Below are 19,063 nucleotides of genomic sequence, written 5' to 3' on the forward strand. Positions count from 1 at the left end.
GAAAGCCTCCAAGGGAAATGAAGGAACAATTTCAGTTCATCGTTGAACTGGTCGGAGTCGTCGCCACCCCCCAGTGCTTGCAGCTTGTCCCCATCAACTGCTCGAGCCTGCTCTTCTGTGACTCAGGGAGGCTGGGAGATTTCAGCTTTCCTATAAACAAGAGGCAGGGGCTGGGGGTGGGCACAGGGTCCTGCTCCCGTTCAGGAGGATTCAGGGGAAAATTCAACTCCTTCTGGACTCGGTGGTCAAATGTGATGTTAATCTCCACGTTGCCAAGGGTGGTAGGACGTCATTGCTGTCTTTATGCGGGAAGGATTCCTCTCTTTTTCTGTGGACTGCAAGACATCTGCCATTTTACATCAAGATACAGGTGTCTTTTGATTAATATTGTGTGCAAGTCATGAGCCTTTCCTTTGCAAATCCAGGATCCTCTTCCCCTTGGAATATGACAGGTCCCTTCTTCCTGCAGTCCCTCTGGACCCGTGTCTCGTCCCTGGGGAGGGCAGAGGTCTGCAGGTCCTGGTGCCCACCACCCCATGGGTGGCGTCTGCATCCCCGACCTGTCTTCTCCGTGTCCATGCCAGCCCCTCCCGCAGCCCGTGGACCCGCTCTCCGCTCTGCACCTTTGGCACAGCACCACCACTCGATGCATTTAAATCCACATCACATCTGTTCCCAGCCTTCGTATGTCAATCGGCTTCTTTCTAATATCCAACTGTTCCTCCTCCAGTTTCTTTTCACCTTGGCCTTCTCAGCTAATTTTTTAAATTTCTGGTTTCCTAGAATCCACCTTTTCCTAAATGGTACTCAAACACCAAGACCGTGCCATCTACATTTGTCCAAAATTAATCTCATTTCTAATTGCTGCTCTCTCTCCACCTCTTGGGGGACCACTTTTCCCACTTGTACACAAAATAATCTTTTCAATGACCCATTTTATTTTGATTTTGACTCATCCTTAAATGAGGCATGAGGCCTCCGGGTCTGGAATATAGTTCTGTAAGCAGAAGAAAGTTTGTTTCTTTTTTTGCCCAACCCTCCGTTTCCAATTTGCACATGATTAGAATCTCTTTTTCAGTTCTTAATCAGAAAGGTTAGATGCTGTTTGAAAGGTCCAGTTGTTTGGGAAGCAAAGAGCCAAATCACGAGCAATGTCAGCAAGAAGGTCTACCATCATTAAAAAGCTATTTCTAAAAATAGAAAGTTAAAAAATGTCAAATGCTGTCTCTGATTTTGGGAGCTGAGCCAGGATGGTGGTGTGGGCACTTCCTTCCCTACGAACCAGCAGGGAGGACTGTTACCACGGGGGCCATGGAAGCACCTGCCCCGCCAAGGAAGCTGCACCACCACGGGCAGCCCCAGGTGTGGCGGGGCCCGACCCACGGGCCCCCAGCCTCCCCTGTCCTCTCTCCCTCAGGCCTGCCTTCCTCAAACGCATGCTCTGGGCACCAGGGTCTAGTCTGGTCCGTCTTCAGAAGCCTCCTTGCTGGGGAGGCTCCATCCAGCCTCTGTCCGGGCCCCTCCAGGCTGTCCTCACTCAGTCTCTACTGTTCGCCTCAGGACCAGATGCACCGGCTTCTCCTCAAACACCTACCACTCCCTTTAAAATAAGTCCCATCAGCTCCTCTTCTGACGTTTTATTTAAAAAAAAAATTACCCTAATATTCACATATATGGGCTCAATCTGCTTTTTAAAAAAAAAATTTCCCTTGGGTATTCTTTTTTGAGATGATTTTTTTTTTAATTGAGGGGGGGAGTAATTAGGGTTTTTGTGTTTGTTTTTTGGGCTTTTTTTTAACTTTTTATTTCAAATGGAGGTACTGAAGATTGAACCCAGGACTTTGTGCATGTGAAGCACGTGCTCTGCCACTGAGTTCTACCCCCTCCCCTCTTCAACCTGTTTATAAAGTTTATTTTGTCATCTCATAAAGTGCAGAATTCTTACCAGGAATCAAGTTGCTCAAGTACCATCCACACAGAAAATAAATGCCTGAATCCAAGAGGAGCATCCAGCAAACCCAGCCAAAGGTCATGTCTGCCTGTCCCGGGGGCTGGTACATGTTGCTCCACTGAATTCCTGCAAGGAAGAGAGGGCAGCGTGAGGGTCAGATGACCTCCCCCGTCCCGGAGGCGCCGGCGAAGCTGAACGCTGCTGGAACAGAGGGAAGGCCAGGACCACTGGCCGCAGTCTTCCAGTGAAACGTTAGCTTGCTGACTCTCACTGATTCCAGGAGAGCTGGGGGTGGGGGGCGGTGTGAACTGAATCTCTAACAGTTAAAAATGTTTAAAGACTGTTTTAGTTATATCTAGTTTTATTTGCTCGGCTAAAATAATCAATGTTTAGGAAAAATGAGCATATTTTAAAAAAGATGAACTCTATACTATGCTTCTTGGTCTTTGAAAACACATAACCAGGGTATGTAAGAGCTGCAGTGGGAACGAACCAGTATTTTCTTACAGTGTCTTTGCACATTATTGCTGGATTAAAATATAATTTAAGAGAAATAGTTACCTTTCTCAATTTTCTCTGGTACCTAGAACTCAACGAAATGCATGTTTTAACATCTTGTCCTTGTTGGAACTGGGTCCAAAATAGTCAAAGGGTCTAACAGTGGCAGTGGTTTAAAAATGTGTTCAAAGAATTCAGGCTAAGTCATTCAGGCTTACATGTAGTTAATGTAGTTGTCATATTCTGTTTCGAATAGTTCAACACATTGCCCTGAAAGAGGGAGGCAAATCCAGCAGCTAAGGTAAGGACTTCTGGAGTTCAGTCTCATACATGGAATATATTTTCTCTGTGTTTTCAAAAATACACCACAAAAACCATATAAACATCTAAGAAACATATATTCACTCTAGTCAAGGACTTTGGTCACCAAAATCCCAGTGGAAGTGGAAAATGCGGCCAAAAAAATTTTATAATTATTGCAGGCTGAATTCACACTAATTTAGAGAAAATAGAGGCGACCGTTGTTCTCAGATGTGCTTCTGGGTCACGGACTTCAGGCAGGACCCAGGAACTCTGCAGGGAAAGGCGAGAGAGCTGGTAGACTTGTAAACAGTTGCCACGAGAAAGACGGAGCGAGAAAGAGAAACCAGGAGAAGTGGCTGTGGGACCCAGGGGGACAGATTCCACTCCAACAGTAACCTCAGAGACGGGGCGAGTGCACAGCCCGTGCTTGGAGGAATCCCTAAGCTGACCACGGGTGAGTCAGGGGCGTGACAGGGGAGCCACGGGGGGATCTGGGTGGCTGGCACCTGGTGTGTCAAAGCACAGGGCACCGTGGTTATTCCTGACTGTCCCTAAACCCAGGGCATCGGGATGGTGGGAGGTGTGACATGGGCTGAAGCAGCCCCGGGGTCTCATTCCCAGCATCCTGCGTTATCACGGACACTTCCCACTGCAACATGGCAACAAAAGATCTCCAAAACCTGAGTGAGTCACTGAGAGTCACTTTAAAACAAAGATCCTCTTACCGGTCTCTTGCCCTTCCAGGAATGTGACAAAAAATACTCCTTGTCCAAAGGCGGTTGTGGAGAGGAGGCACTGCCCGCAGATTGGTGGAGAGAAGAGAAAACAGCCCGTTAGTGTCTGAGGGGGACCACAGAAAAGCCACGGCACTGAATGCCAATAAAGCATCCACAGCACATCCTGGCTCTAATGATGCCAAACCACTGCCCCAGGCGGTGCTTTAAGCATCTGAACCTCCAGCCTCAGCCGTACGTCGGCCCATCCTGAAAAGCACGGTAACAAGCCAGTTTTTAATGTTAAAAGGGATTATTTCTCTTTACTGCGATGCTTGAAGCACCATAAATCCAATGCACTGTATACGGAAACGCGAAACAGTGGGAAATGGAATAGAGCGATTTACCAGCTTCTATTATTAAAGCAGTGCCCTCGGGGGCACCACAGGGAGACCGATGGAGACCGTACCCGATTCTACACGAGAAACAGGGTGCAGTGGAGGAAAATGTTATTTCAGCTCCAGCGGAGAGGTCCCACGTTTAAAAAAAAAGAAGAAAAACATCTCATTGGAAAAGTCCCTGCTGTTCAAAAATATAATGTACCAACGTTAGATTTTTTTTTTATTTGCTAGGAAACATCTGAATGCGTAACAAGGAAACCAGACTCTGTCTAGATAAACCTTTACCGGAGGTCCAGGGGGTGGTACCCAGGACCATGTACATGCTAAGCCCAGGCTCTACCCCTGAGCTACAGAAACAAACAAACAAACAAACAAACTGGCAACTCAGGCAGGGTGTCCAATGGCCCTTTTTCTGTATGTACGGAGTTGATTGGCAGCTGGGGGGGTGCAGTAAGGGGGTCCCATTTGTTTTAATTATTTTGAAAACATGGAATAAATGCTAACCCAAGACTCTTGGTGACGAAGTACTACGAGTGTGACCATAAGCTGATCCAAAAGGACAGGCCCCATATCAGCGGATAAAATACCAATTAAATAGGAATATTTCTTCATCAGGCCTGACTTAAAATACTATGTTATGTTAGTTTTAAAGGTACAACACAGAGAGTTGATATTTTTAGAGATTACATTGCATATAAAGTCATCACAAAATATTGGCTATCTTCCCTGCGCTACACATTACACCCTTGTCACATTTTTTTTTTCCATTTGGAGTGTAGTTGCTTTGCAACGCTGTGTTAGCTCCAGGTGCACAGCACCGTGGTTCAGTTAGACGTACATATGCATATATTCTTTTTCATTACAGGCCAGTACAAGGTACTGAACGTGGTTCCCCGTGCTGTACGGAAGGACCTGGTTGTCTGTCTAACATTTACGTCATCCCACTTCATCCTGTTTATCTGCCTTGCCCCTCCCGGTGCCCCCTCCCCGCTGGTAACCACTAGTCTGTTCTCTGTATCTCAGTCTGTTTCTGTTCTGTGACGTTCGTTCGTTTTGTATTTTTTAGATTCCACGTGTAAGTGACAAACCCGCAGTATCTGTCTCTTTGTCCGTCTGACTTCTTGTCACTTTGTATCGCCTCAAATTCTCCTCTAGTGACTCCAATCAGACCTCCCCACAGACCGCAACTTGAAGAATTTGCCTGGTCTGCGGGGCAAATGCAACCTTGAGCACAACACATGTTCACCCTGGTGACCCGGCGCTGCGACGCGGTCTCGCCACCCCTCCCACGTGACTGAGCTCCTACTACGTGTCCGGCACCGACCCGGCCAGGGAACCGCCAGAAAAGAACGAACGCCTTCCTGCCTTGCAGGTGTTTCTATTACAGACCTGAAAGCACTCAGCCACTTATCTGGGAGGTACATTTAAATGGATGAACGACTGACATCGCTCAACGGTGAGGCCTTCACGATGCTGCAAGGAAAATGCTAATTTTTTACTTTGAAAATAGCATTGGAAATCTGCTTCTTTGCACGCGTGACACAAAGAGAAACAGAAGTCACTGTAGTATGCTACCGATTTCCCAAAGAATCTTCAGAGGAGAATTCACGTGACTCAACACAGGCCCATTTTTAGGCGGCGGCCCTGAAGCAAAACCCCTGCAATTTCAGGGACCCAGCACCGCAGGGTCTGCCTCTGAGGCCGGAATACAGAAAAGCCAGTGTCGCAAAGCCCAGTGAAGACGGTCACGTGGCACGTCAAGGGGGTGACTCTGCTCCGTGGGGTCGACGGGGGTTCTGTCTCACTGGTATGTGTTCCGGAACAACCCACTTACCAGCAGTGTCTGCACGGCCACGCTCAGCTGGTTGTGCAGAACCAACAGGACGATGTAGGGCAGAAAGCTGATCATGTACACGAGGCCGGTGCAGAGGGCAGCCGTGTTGGCCTGGCTGAAGAACGCGCTCAGGAAGAAACTCAGCATGACGACCGACACCCCGAAGTCCAGGAGAAAGAGGAACACGATGAAGGCGTTGCTGTGCGTGAAGATGCCGCTTGCCTTCAGGACGACGGCCAGCGCGGCGCTGCTCAGGGACAGCACGGCCATGTTCTCCACGAACCAGGCCAGGAAGGGCATGGCGGGGTGCACCCCCATTATCCTCACATACTGTCGGAGGAAGGAGGACCCCGATTAGTCACCCACCATCTGGACGCTCGAGAAAGAACAGGCCGGACGGATGAGAAATGACCACGGGTGGAGAGGAAGCCCGTGTCCCCTCCATCCACGGGCTCACTGCCCTGGAAACCCAGCCCCAGGCACGTCCTCCTCCAGCTCAGCCTTTCATTTTATTTTTACCTTTGTCTTTTTCTTTTTTAAATTTTTTAATTGAAGTATAGTTGATTTACTATATTTCAGGTGTACGGTAAAGTGATTCAGTTACACACACACACACACGTATATACATTCTTTTTCAGATTCTTTTCCATTATCAACTATTATAAGATATTGAATATAGTTCCCTGTGCTGTACAGTATGTAAACTTATATATATATGTATATTAGTTAGTATCTGCAAATCTCAAACTCCTAATTTATCCCTCCCTCCCTTCCCCATTGGTAACCATGAATTTGTTCTGTCTGGGAGTCACTTTCTGTTTTGTAAATAAGTTCATTTGTATCATATTTTAGATTCCACATATGGGTGATCTCATATGGTGCTTTTCTTTCTCTTTCTGGCTGACTTCACTTAGAATGATGGTCCACCCATGTTGCTGCAAATGGCGTTATTTTATCCTTTTTCATGGCTGGATAGTATTCCATTGTATAAATATACCACAGCTTCTTTATCCAGTCATCTGTCCATGGACATTCAGGTTGCTTCCACATCTTGGTGAATGTAAACAGTTTGGTGTTTGCTATTAATGGGCTCCTTACAGAGCAGATCGGTCCCCATTTCAGGAGAGTGAGGACGGGGACGAGGTGCCTTCACAGCAGTCCCACCGCTGTTAAGAGCTCACGGTGGGACAGGCAGGAGCAGATCCTGGACCTCAGGCCTCGTCGACTGCAGTCCCCCTGCCTTTCCTTGTTTGTCCAGGTCTTGTTGGGTTTGTTCCCTTTTTTGTTTGTTTGTTTTCATTTGGCTTGTGTTGGTCACTTTTAATAAAAGGAGAAAAATGAAGGGGAGAAACACTGGGCTTTAAGCTGTTCAGTTTGGGGGCTCATAGCTGAGGTTTTAAAATGCATTTTGCAAAATAACTCATTTTGAAGTAATAGCAATAAAATTCATTCATCCTCTAAACCTTCCGTGTGCTGGCCTGTCACACCGGGGCACCTCTGGGTGTGGGGCCAGTCACTGTGAAATGGGAACAATCCGTTGCGACATGCCCACCCCCGGCGGCCCCCAGGCAGGGGCCCAACATGACTAACACCCAGTCTCAGGCCTTCAGTTCCAGGGGCCCGACTGGGTGGGGAAGGAACTCGGAAATCCAGGAAGAGGTCAGCTCTGAACAGCTAAACAACAGGGCAGCTCTAGTCAAAATTGGATGAGCAGACCGTCTCTTCCCCGTTGCACATTCTTGCCACCTCTGTCGAAGATTAGCTGACCGTAGGTGTGTGGGTTTATTTCCGGGCTCTCTGTTCTGACCCACTGGGCCATATGTCTGTCTCTGTGCCACGCTGGCTTTCCAGGGGGAAGCGGGGAGGGTGAAGGGGTAAATTGGGAGCTCGGGATTGGCAGATACACAGTACTGTACATAAAAATAGATGAACAGCAAGGCCCTACTGCACAGCACAGGGAACTGTATGCAACACCTTGTAATAACCTATAATGGAAAAGGACATACACGTATGTATAACTGAGTCACGGTGCTGGACACCAGAAACTCACACAGCACCGTAAACTGACTGTACTGCAATTATAAAAAAAAAAAAAAATGAACAAAAAGCACACGTCCTTGCTGCACTTTTCCTTTTTTTGGTAAGTAAGTCGGTGGACAAGGTGCGCCCACGGCCCTGTGGCCTCTCTGGTCTGCGCGGCTGGAAGGGGAGGCAGGTCTCAGCCAGATGCCTTTACGGTGGAACAGGAGGAAACACTCCCAAACTCACCCACCCCGACACCCACACCAAATACGCCACCAAAAACATTTAAAAATGCCTTAGTGAACTTTCGTTCTTAAAAGCATTTTGGATAATTTCAAGTCTGAACAGTATTAGGTCAAACATAGCCAGGCTGACTGTCAAGCAGCCCAACCAGAAATTGAGACCGGAATTCTGTCCCGTCTCTCTGGGTTGGAAAAGGCCGCTTTCCTCCTTCCAACACCAGGTGCCTGCCCTTCGGCCTCCTTTCATCTCGACGGGAAACACCCGTGAAACTCCGGCAGGGCTCTGGGCTTCAGTGTGAAGCGAGTCTCCCGGGACGGGGCAGCCCCAGCCGAGGACAGAACCGACTCGGGGGTCAGTTATAGAAGTGTCGGTACCCCCCTCCGCCCGCCGCCGCCCCCCATCTCCCAGGCCAGCTCTCAGGCATTTACCTCCTCCAGCTGGACCTCCCGCTCGTAAACCAGCTTCCGGACCACGCTGGCCACGGACACCATCCACGTCAGCATCATGATCAGGGGGAAGAAGAAGCCCACGTTGTTTAAGAATCTGGAAGGAAGCGGGGAGGGTGTAGTTCAGCGGCAGAGCACGTGCTCAGAGTGCACAAGGCCCTGGGTTCAAGCCCCGGGACCTCCATTTAATCAGTCACCGAATTACCTCCTCCCGACCGAAAAAAAAAAAAAAAAAAAGAAGAAGAATCTGTAGGGGAACTATTCAGTCAGAATCCAATTCTACTCAAGAGATACACATGATAAAAAAAAATGTCTTCTGCAGAACACAGGGAACTATATTCAATTTTTCGTAATAACCTTTAATGAAAATGAAGATATGAATGTATCTGCATGACTGGGACATGGTGCTGTGCGCCAGGAACGGACACATTGTAACTGGTGGCACTCAAAGTAAAAAAAGGAAAGAAGAGATACACGTGGCAGGTCCTGCACCCGAGGGCGCTGTTTCCACTGCCCTAGAAGCACCTCCACGAACGGTCTCTCGCTGGACCCTCTCAGCAGGCCCGCGGCTTGGCTGGCGCCCTGACTTCACAGGTGTGCAGACTCACGAAGGACAAAACTGGCTCAGGTCCCCCGAGTCACCACTGCCCCTCCGTCCTCCCCGACGCCCTCCCAGACGGAGCAGGTGGCGGAAGGAAACGGTCGCTAACTCAGGACCACTGTCCCCACCCCACCGCCCACTGACTGGGGACCATTATCTGTCTTCAAGCAATGACAGCAGTGGACCATGGATCACTGCCTGAAACATGGATGAAAGCCGGCCACTGGCACGTTCTCTTTCTATCGCCCAGTGACTTCCCCAGCTCACTCTTCCTCCCACCCTCACTGGGCTTCCCTCTCCGCTGCACGCTCGAAACGACTGGCGCCCCATCGCCAGTGGCTCCAGTGGGAACGCTCCCCGTGCTGTCCTCCTCAACGTCCCAGCCGCGGCTGACGACATGGCCCTCATTTCCCCTCCTTCCCTCGCTCCTTCAGCTCCCAGAACAGCTCTTGGCTTCCCGGCACCTGTCCAAGTCTCCGTCACCAGAAGGTTCTCCGTCCCTGATCCTTGACATGTGGGCATCCTCACCCCAACCCCGGGGCTCTGTCCTCTCACCTCGTCTGCATCTCCGACCTTCAAGTCCACACACTGATCACCCGATTCATCCCTGGGACCCACCAAAGGGGCAAGTCGTTTCATCAGACAGGATCTGGGCGTTTAGCGTATCGTGCAATTTTTGGATTTTGCCCATCTGGTTTTTTTTAAATGCTACCACAGAATTGTTTCAATTTTGAATTTTTTTTTCATTTAGCTCTTTCTTTTATTGCTTCCTAAACATAAAAATCCTGCATGAAACAGATAGGGGAGCTGGCATAAACACAGAATGCTCTTTGGTAAAAAACGAATCACATACACTTACAAGCGGTTGCTCTAAATTTTCACACAAGCGACACTGCGTCCGCTTCACAAGACACATATGCTCCCAAGAAAGGAATGGAATTTTTGAGTAAGTCAAGCTGAGGAACATCGTATGCTTAAGAGTCCTGAGCACTTCCACTTGGAAATTCAAAGAAACTTTACTTCAATGGCTCTTGGGTCAAGAAGACAGAAACCCACGTGGAAAGTATCTACAAAACAATGAATTTTTAGCCAGATATCAGATCTACGGGACGTATGTCCAGCAGCGGCTGAAAGAAAAGTCACCGCCTTAGGCGGCCACGTAAATTAAAGAAATTAAAACACTAACCATAATGAATCAAAAACACCGCTCTCCAATATCAGAGAAACAGCATCAGATGTTGAACGAAAGTAAAAGCACAGAAGGAATAAAAATAAAACGACAAGTTAGAACAAGAGATGCGATGAAGACCAAATATGGTTCTTCAGAAATAACAAAACACAGCAGAACAAGAAAGTCATGACCCCAGGTGGGCACCAAGAGAGGTTTTTCATGTTCCAGACTGTTCCCTGGTCTCCTCCCTACTCTGGAACCCGAACAAAAGCCTGTCAATAAACTTTGAAACTAGGAAATCAAACGTCCTCCTGTACTGAATCCTTTTTAAAAGCACACTCGGACCCTCCCCAACAGTTTAATCGTCACCACGTCTCTGCGTGAAGGTGGCAAGTCCTTGATTTGCTTTTCAATGACTGCCGGCCCACAGCGTCTTCTCTGTGGCTCGCCTGTGACAGCCCCATCCCGGGAGTTCAAGGACAAGAACAGGATGGGCGTGCCGACCCCCAACGACACGGCAGACACGGAAGGAACCACGCAGGGAAATTCGCTTTTGTTTCCATATCTCAGGATGCAGGGCTTCGGTCCCAGTGGAGGGGGGTCCACCCCCAGCCCCGCTCACCAAGGCTCCCTGGCTCTGCCCGCGGCCCGGCTGCCTGCCCTCCTCCCTCCACCCTCCCTCCTCCCTTCAGCAACGCGGGGCCAGCGGCTGCGCTCAGTCCTCGCCACCCCCCCCCCAAGCTCAGCGAGTCCCTCCTGCATAGTGACTTGGATGCAGCGGGAGCTGGGGCGACGTCAGGGGCACATGCACAGAAGTGTTCCTGCTTCCCTGACCCTGGGGGGAGGGGAACTGGATCTCACGCCTCACTTTTCTGTTCCCAGTTTGCTGACTCACGTGGAAAGCTCAGCGCAGGAAGGATGCTGCACGCACGTGCACTTCTCCAGACAGACCACCCCCGCGAGCGTCACTCGCGCGTTGGCCCCGAACAGCCGACGTGGAAGGTGCGTCCTGACGCTGCGCGCTGCCCGGAGTAGCTGCCCTGGCCCCCGCCCCTGCCCACGACTGGGGGCTGTCAGCCGGGGAGGTGGGCCAGTTAGCCCTCAGCATCCCCAGCGGTGAAGCACAGCATCGCCGGTCCAAGGTCCTGAGCCAAGCAAGGGGCAAACCTGGAGCCCAAGGCAGCTTCTTCATCCCCTCTGCTTCGGGATTCCAGGTCTGAATTCTTAAAGGACCCCCTCCGCCCCCTCGCCGGGAGCTTGAAGCACTCATACACTCCGGAGACAGAAAGTGTTTTCCGGAATAGGATTCTCCTGCGATTCGCCTAAAATGCACAGCATCATAAAAGCGTGACTTCTCTGAGAACCTAGAACAGGCCATTAATTCCGACAGCGCCCCGGGGTCTGGGTTGCAGGACGTGGCTGTGCCTGCCCATGTCTGCTCTCGGCTCTGTCCTCTCCGAGAAAGACCTTTCGAGCAGAGGGCACTGGCTGAAAACGCCCAAAGCCAAAAACGTCACCGCTTTGGAAAGAAAGAAAAGCTTTCATTTCACCAAGAAGCAAGTGAAGAGGTCGCCAACGACTGGAGTGACGAGGCGGTCCCTGGTTAAAATGGCTCTCGGGCCCCTCCCTTCCCGACCTTCCTTCCCCTGGACCACACTACGGCCCCCCAAGCTGGCACCGCCAGGCCGGTTCAGCCCCTGATCCCACCGCCGTGGGAAGGTTCTCCTGCGACTCCAACCTCCTGATCACCCAAGACACACGGCTGTGCTCCGAGGGGGAAGGCGTGTCGGGGAGAGGCGCCTGTCCCACGAGGTGGCCCCCAGCCCCCGGACGGGCAGGCCTGGCTTCTGCGCAGCGGCCCACTGATGGACGGGGGTCTGCCCCTGCTCGCACAACCGCCAGATTCAAGGTGGTCCCTCTGAATCCCTCGCCTCAGCCCCTTGCTTCTGAGTGAGCTTTCCAGAGAGAGGGGGAAGGATGCAAAACAACCTCCAGCCTGGGCCCTCCGGTCCAGACGTGGGAGGAGATGCTCGCACGGTGCCAAGCCCTTTCATCACCCCCGACCCCGGCTCAGGGGTGCACGACCCAAGGGACCGCTCCCTCCAGTCCCCTGTTCCAAGTCCCCCTCCCCACCGCCTGGCATTCCCGCCGCCCCCCCTCCACTGCCTCCAGGTCCAGCTGCTCCAACTGTCCTTCCTGTCTCTCTGCCCCCAAGTTGTCACCAGCCGAATCTCACAGTCAGTCAGAAGTGTTCTCAGCTGATCTCACCTAAGCCACCGTCCCAGGCTTCTGCGCACCCTCCTCCACCCACAAGTGGGTGGGGGACACATGCCAATTTTTTAAGGATCTGCGCTGAAGCGTCCTGTTTCTGGAGTCAGACACGCAAAGCCCCGTGAACGCTATTCACCGAATTTATCCTGCAGGGTCTTTAACGCTCCAGATGCCTGGAGCCGAAAGTAAAGCTCACTTGATCACATTATCTCGGTGATCATGCCTCTATCTGCAGAGCTCCAGCAGACCAACAGAAAAAAAGAAAGAAAGAAAGAAAAGAAACTCAGGCAATTACAAAGGAGAATGGATTTTCTCCAAATGCTCTTTGGCGGAATGACTGCAGAGAAGCTCCACGATTTGTGTCGACTCAGGTTTCCGAACGCGGCGCCCACCTCCCTGGCCGGGGCCCCGCGGGAAGCTGGGCTCCGAGCCCCGGTACTCACAGGTCGCTGGAGTGACAGGGGTAGGGCATGGCCTGCGCCTGCGTGCCCGGCTCCAGGGCGTCCCGCCCGGTCTGCACCGAAACGATGGCTCTATCGATCATGTCTTGCAACGGGACGAAGACGTAGTTATATTTGAACCCGTCAGCCGGCAGGCTCTGAGGATGGAACTTCCAGGAGGGGTTTGTCACCAGGTCCGTTCTCATGCTGTACAGGACACTGGTGCGGAGGGTGTAGGTGACGTGGGGCAGCAGCTGGAGGGACCCTGAGCTGAGGTTCCTACCGGGTCCGGAAGTGTTGAATATGATGCCTAAAGCCAGACAGGAGAGGATTGAGGGTCATCGCAGCCTGGGAGCGGCTCCCACCAGCTCAGCCCGCGTCCGCCTGGACCGACCGGCTCGGTCTCCATCGCTAACGGGGCCGCGCCCCCCGGGGGCAGAGCTGACTCTCCAGGTTGCACAAGCCGCTGGCGGTAATTACTACTCCCCTCCTAAAATTAAAAAACCTCCAGTTTTATTTTCATAGAACCATTATACAAAGAAATGGCTTGTTTTGCATTTCTGCAGGACTTGAAAAAATGTCCGGAGGCTGCTCACATTGTCAGGCCTTCCCTCTCTAGGGTTTCACACGCATGCCTCACCAGCGATGTCTCTGCATTCTGTGTTCGGACACAGGAATTCTTTGAACTTCATATTGTAAAGCCCCTTATGGGCTGAATGATGCCCTCCCGAAATTCATACAGTCAGGTCGTAACCTGCAGTACTTCACAATGAGACCTTATGTGGAGATTGGGCCTTTTTTTTTTAAATTGAAGGGTAGTCAGTTACAATGTGTCAATCTGTGGTGCACAGCACCATGTCCCAGTCATACATATTTTTATATATATATATATATATAAATACTCATTTTCATATTCCTTTTCATTAAAGGTTATTACAAGATATTGAATATAGTTCCCAGTGCTATACAGAAGAAATTTGTTTTTTTAATCTATGTTTATATATAGTAGCTAACATTTGCAAACCTAGAACTGCCAGTTTATCCCTTCCCACCCACCTTCCCCCATCCCGTAACCGTAGGCTTGTTTTCTACGTCTGTGAGTCTGTTTCTGTTTTGTAAATAAATTCATTTGTTGTTTTTTTTTTAAATTCCACATATGAGCGATCTCATATGGCATTTTTCTTTCTCTGTCTGGCTCACTTCACTTAGAATGACGATCTCCAGGTCCACCCATGTTGCTGCAAATGGCACGATTTTATTCTTCTTTATGGCTAGATTGAGTCTTAATGGTGGTAACCAGGTGAGGATGGGCTGTAATCCAGGATGAGCAGTGTGCTCATGAGAAGGGGATACTGGACAGAGGCTTTGTGCAGAAGGAGGAAGATGAGAAAAGGCCCGGGGGAGACAGCCCTTGACACACCAAGGAGGGGGGCCCCACAGGGACCCAGGCCTGTGGGCCCTGTCTCGGGTGTCTGGACTCGGGAATTGTGAGAAAGCGGATTTGCACTAAGCCACCCAGTCTGTGCTGGTTGGTCACAGCGACCTCAGCAAACTAATACAAAGTCAAAGGAAAGTCAGTCTCAGTTTAGTCAAAAGTAATATGAGAACACATGATATTTATGCTGAATGCGTTAACAACGAATCAATAGTGTTGAACTGGCCACTGTCTTCTCTCCCCGGACCCCCAGGATCTCAAGACATCATGACACAAATAAAGGGGAGAGGAGGGGAGGGTGTAGCTCAGAGGAAGAGTGTGTGTTTGGCATGCACGAGGTCCTGGGTTCAGTCCTGAGAAAGGAAGGAGGGAAGGAAGCAAGGAAGGAAGGAAAAAAAGAAAAGGAATGAGAGAAATTGGAGTATAGCTTTAATCAAGAAAAATATCTGATACCTGCACCCCAATGTTCACAGCAGCACTATTTACAACAGCGAAGACATGGAAGCATCTAAATGTCCATCAACAGATGACTGGATAAAGAAGATGTATATTTATACAGTGGAATACTACTCAGCCATGAAAAAGAATGAAATAATGCCATTGGCAGCAACATGGATGGACCTGGAAATGGTCATACTAAGTGAAGTAAGCCAGCAAGAGAAAGAAAAGTACGACATGATATCACTCATACGTGGAATCTAAACAAAGGACACAAATGAGCTTATTTACAAAACAGAAACAGACTCACAGATGGAGAACAAACGTGGTTACCAGGGAGTGAAGGGGGTGGGAAGGGATAAATTGGGAGTTCGAGATTAGCAGATACAAACTACAATATATAAAAATAGATAAACAGCAAGGTCCTACTGTATAGCACAGGGAACTCTAGTCAGTATCTCGTAATAACCTGTAAGGAAAAAGAATATGAAAATGAATATATGTGCGTGTATGTATGACTGAATTCTTATGCTGGACACCAGAAACTGACACAACATCGTAAACTGGCCATACTTCAATTCAAAAAGGAAGGAAGGAAGAAACGAAGGAAGGAAGGTAGAAGGAAGGAAGGAAGGAAGAAACAAAGGAAGGAAGGAAGGAAGGAAGAAATGAAGGAAGGAAGGAAAGAGAAAGAAAAGAAAGACAGGGAGAAGAGAAAACTGCCCTTCGTCACGTGAGACGTGACCCCGAGCTGGTAAACCAGCCCCAACCACCAGTGAATGCAGGTGCAGGGAACTGCGCTGGGCCTCGGTTGATGGAAACGCCACCAGCCACGCACCAGACCCATCTTTCCAGCGACTCAGTGTGATCGGTTCTGCTTTATTTCATTTTCTCTGCAAAGGCCTTTCTGAGCCATTTGGGGAGAGATATGCAAAATGACAACCTGTTTGGTTGGTGTCTTTATCAGAATATTTGGGGGGGTAATTAGGTTTGATTTATTTGTTTATCTAATGGCGGTGCTGGGGATGGAACCCAGGACCTCGTGTTGCACCCCCGAGCGACACCCTCCCCTCGACAAGCGTATGTTTTCATTGAACACTTACTGGCCAAGAAATCGTTCCGCCGCATCAGCTCCTGTGCCTTTGACTCCAGAGCGGGGACAGAGTCCAGGGCCTGGAAGCGGCTCAGGGCCACACAGGAAGACAGGTTGACCAGGACCCGGCCCAGGAAGTGGACGCGGCCAGCGCCCGTGTGGCCCAGCATCGCGTCCACCTTGCGTCCTGCGGAGAGCAGAAAGCGGGACGTGGACTGCGCTCCGGGCCCGGGCCGGCTGACCCCCGGGCGGAGGCTGTGCACACACGGGGGAGTGTGCATCCGACGCCCGCCAGGGACACGTGACTCAGCAGCGTCCAGCTTTGTCCAGACGCAGGATTGGCTACTTATTTACTGAGCGCAAACTCCGCTTTTTCTATACCTTCCCTCTTAGACTTCCGTGTCAGTGGGAAGAAAAGGGTTGCATCATAAGGCTGAGGCTGCAGCCTGCAGGGAAGCCGGACAGAGTAAACCACAGAGGGAAAGGGCGTGAGTCCTGGAACCGAGAGCTGGCTGGAGACGTGCTCTAAAACCCTGCCTTCGCTGAAGCAGCGGGCCTCCGGTGGAAGCCATTCATTTTAGGACACGAATTTTGTGCAAACAATTCTCCAGGAGTGTTGAAACCGAACCCTGCGGCCTCCCGGGGTCCCGGTCAGTGCCTCTGAAGTGGACATCAAGTGGGAGACAAAAGTTGGCAGCCTCCTGGACTGGGCAGATAGAACGTCACACATCTTCCAGGAAGAAACACCTGGGAGGGCTCAGAATTTCTGTTCTGGTTTCAGGAAGGAGCTGGACCGCAGGAGGGAGAGTCATGGAAAAACTGAAGGACCCCAAGGAGGGCGGTGTGGGAGGGACTGCAGACCTCGGCTGAGGGGGGACAATGATTCCAGCCCGAAAGGTCTGGGACTTTGTGGACGGCGGGGATCCCCCAGCAGGAGATGCCCTCCGACCCCCCAGGGTGGCTCGAGTCCCAGCGTCCCCACGGTGAGGGAGGAGCTGGGCGGCAATGATGCTCACAGCCCAGGGTCACAGGCTGCAGTCCCCACCATCATGTTCTCAGTAGCAAATAAAATACGCCTCAAAATACATAAAGCCTGAAACGACAGAACTTAGCGAGAATCATGCCAGGCTCTTCACAGCAGAAGATAAGCGAGGACGCGCAGGACCGCGCCCGCCCGTGGCGGGACCACGGCACCCAGGAGGCACCACTGACCACGCGGGAGGGGCGTGCAGCAAGGCTGCGAACTTCAAACAACAGAACCGTGCTGACAGTCCACTCTCCGGCCCACTGTGACGCGACGCTAGGAATCAGCAGCACGGAGGAAGACGGAAAACCCCAAGGACCTTTAAAGTAAGCTCTAAACTTTCAACTCAGCCAAGAATGAAAAAATACCTGCCCTTCACTGAATGGTAATGGAAACAGAACCCATCAGAAACTCCTGCGATGCAGTTCAGGAGATGCCCAGGGGGAAACGGAGAGTCAGAACAAATGTGAGCATAAAAATATAAAATATACGTATGAGAAAAGAAGAAAAGGTGGAAACCAAAGGTCTGAGTGTCTGTCTCACGAACTTTCCAAAAGAAAAAGGTGGGGAGGGTGACAAACTAAAGGACAGAACCAGCAAAGCAGAAAAACCAAAACCAATGAGATAGCAAACAGACACGAAACACAGAGAATCGACAAGCATTTGTTCATTTGAGAAGAGGGGACAAAACCGGTAACCCTCTGACAAGGCGGAGAAAAGGAAAAAGAAAAGAAGAGAGAGAGAAAGACGCAAATGAAGATCATCAAGAAAATCAGGGAGGGTTTTCACGGACCCTTCAGACACGAGAGCGAATTCACCGAGCAAAGCTACTCAGGGAGGTTTCCTCTCGCGCCCCCCTTTTCAGGGTAATTGGGGGTACGAGGCAGCAAAACATGCTAATAAAACAAACACGGGGGGGGGGACGCAGAGGCAGGAGAGGCGGCCTCCAACCTGGGCGGACGGAGAAGAGGGCTCCCCAGGGACACGTCTGCACGCAGAGGGGGACCAGCCGGGCTGAGCCGGAGGGAAGCCTGGACGAAGGGCCCCGGGAAGGGGGGGTGTTGGCCCACTGGGGGCCGAGGTCACACCGGAAAACAAGGGACGAGGAAAGCCTAGGAAAGGGGAACCTGCCATAAATAGCCGTTCCTTTTATAAACTCCCGTTGGAACCCACCGTTTTCTATTTGCATCAGAATGTTCCTTTGTAACCAGCCCTGAATCAGCCCATCAGAAAACCTCGCTTATGAACAGACTCTGGAGTGCTCTCAATCCGAGCCCTTCATTCTACAGACTGGACACCAGGAAGCGGGAGAGGGTCAGGCGGGCGAGCGCCGCCCCCAGACTGCGCGGCCCGAGGGCGGCCCCAGCCGGAGCCCGCCGCCCACGGCACTCACCCAACGCCCGCAGCTCCTCCGTCAGTTTGTCCGCATCGATGTGCAGCTGGCTCTCTACAAAGCTCCTTAGAAATCTGTCCCTCAGGGCTCCCTAAAGGGAAGGAACGCCGTTTGACAAAAACAATCTCACCGTCACTCCTGCTGAATAATAATTGTTCGGTTGTTCCCGAGTGTCATTACACGGGGAAAAGGGCACAGAAAGGAACCTTCTTAAAAGAGGTCCCGTGACACGAATCGGCTTAGGACTCTGTTTTGAAACGCAAAAGTTACAATTTAGGCTACAATTGTAATGATGCACTAACACGGAAAACAGTTTAGATTACAGTTGTGATTGTGCCCTGATTTTGAAAACAAAGAATGAATTAAGCGTGGATTTGGGGGGGCAAACTTTTCTAATAGAACTTTATGCTGGCTCTTCATGTAAATCCTTTATATTGCCTTCTCCATGGCGGGGACAGTGTTAGGAAAACACTGAAGAAAGGTTTTGGCATTTTTCCCAAAGCCTCTCTCTCTCTCTCTTTTAAAAAATTTTTATTTATGTATTTTATTTTTAAATTTTCTCGGGGGAGGGGGTAGGTAATTGGAGATTTGTTTATTTACTTTGATGGAGGGACTGGGGCTTGAACCCAGGACCTCGAGCGTGCTAACCACACGCTAACCACCCTCCCCGGCCGAAGCCACGCTTGATCCTTCGACGCCCAGCTCTTCATCTGCGGAAGCCCCTCTCAGAGCAGCCGTATCGTTCCTCGTTCACTACTGAAATGCCTCATCTGCCAGTGGGTTTGC

At 50.6% G+C, this 19,063-nt stretch overlaps 1 protein-coding gene across 1 annotated transcript in view; it reads right to left on the reverse strand.

The window, feature by feature from the left end:
• The window catches only part of ABCA13 (ATP binding cassette subfamily A member 13), a 149,130-nt gene that overhangs the window by 100,258 nt on the left and 29,809 nt on the right, over positions 1-19,063 (reverse strand). The window contains 7 exon segments of the mRNA XM_032476330.1: positions 1,946-2,077; positions 3,478-3,547; positions 5,701-6,030; positions 8,394-8,508; positions 12,898-13,204; positions 15,871-16,047; positions 18,278-18,368. Of these exon segments, the coding sequence (XP_032332221.1) occupies positions 1,946-2,077; positions 3,478-3,547; positions 5,701-6,030; positions 8,394-8,508; positions 12,898-13,204; positions 15,871-16,047; positions 18,278-18,368 (1,222 nt within the window).

Source organism: Camelus ferus, unplaced genomic scaffold, assembly GCF_009834535.1.
Source record: "Camelus ferus isolate YT-003-E unplaced genomic scaffold, BCGSAC_Cfer_1.0 contig385, whole genome shotgun sequence".
Taxonomy (NCBI): domain Eukaryota; kingdom Metazoa; phylum Chordata; class Mammalia; order Artiodactyla; family Camelidae; genus Camelus; species Camelus ferus.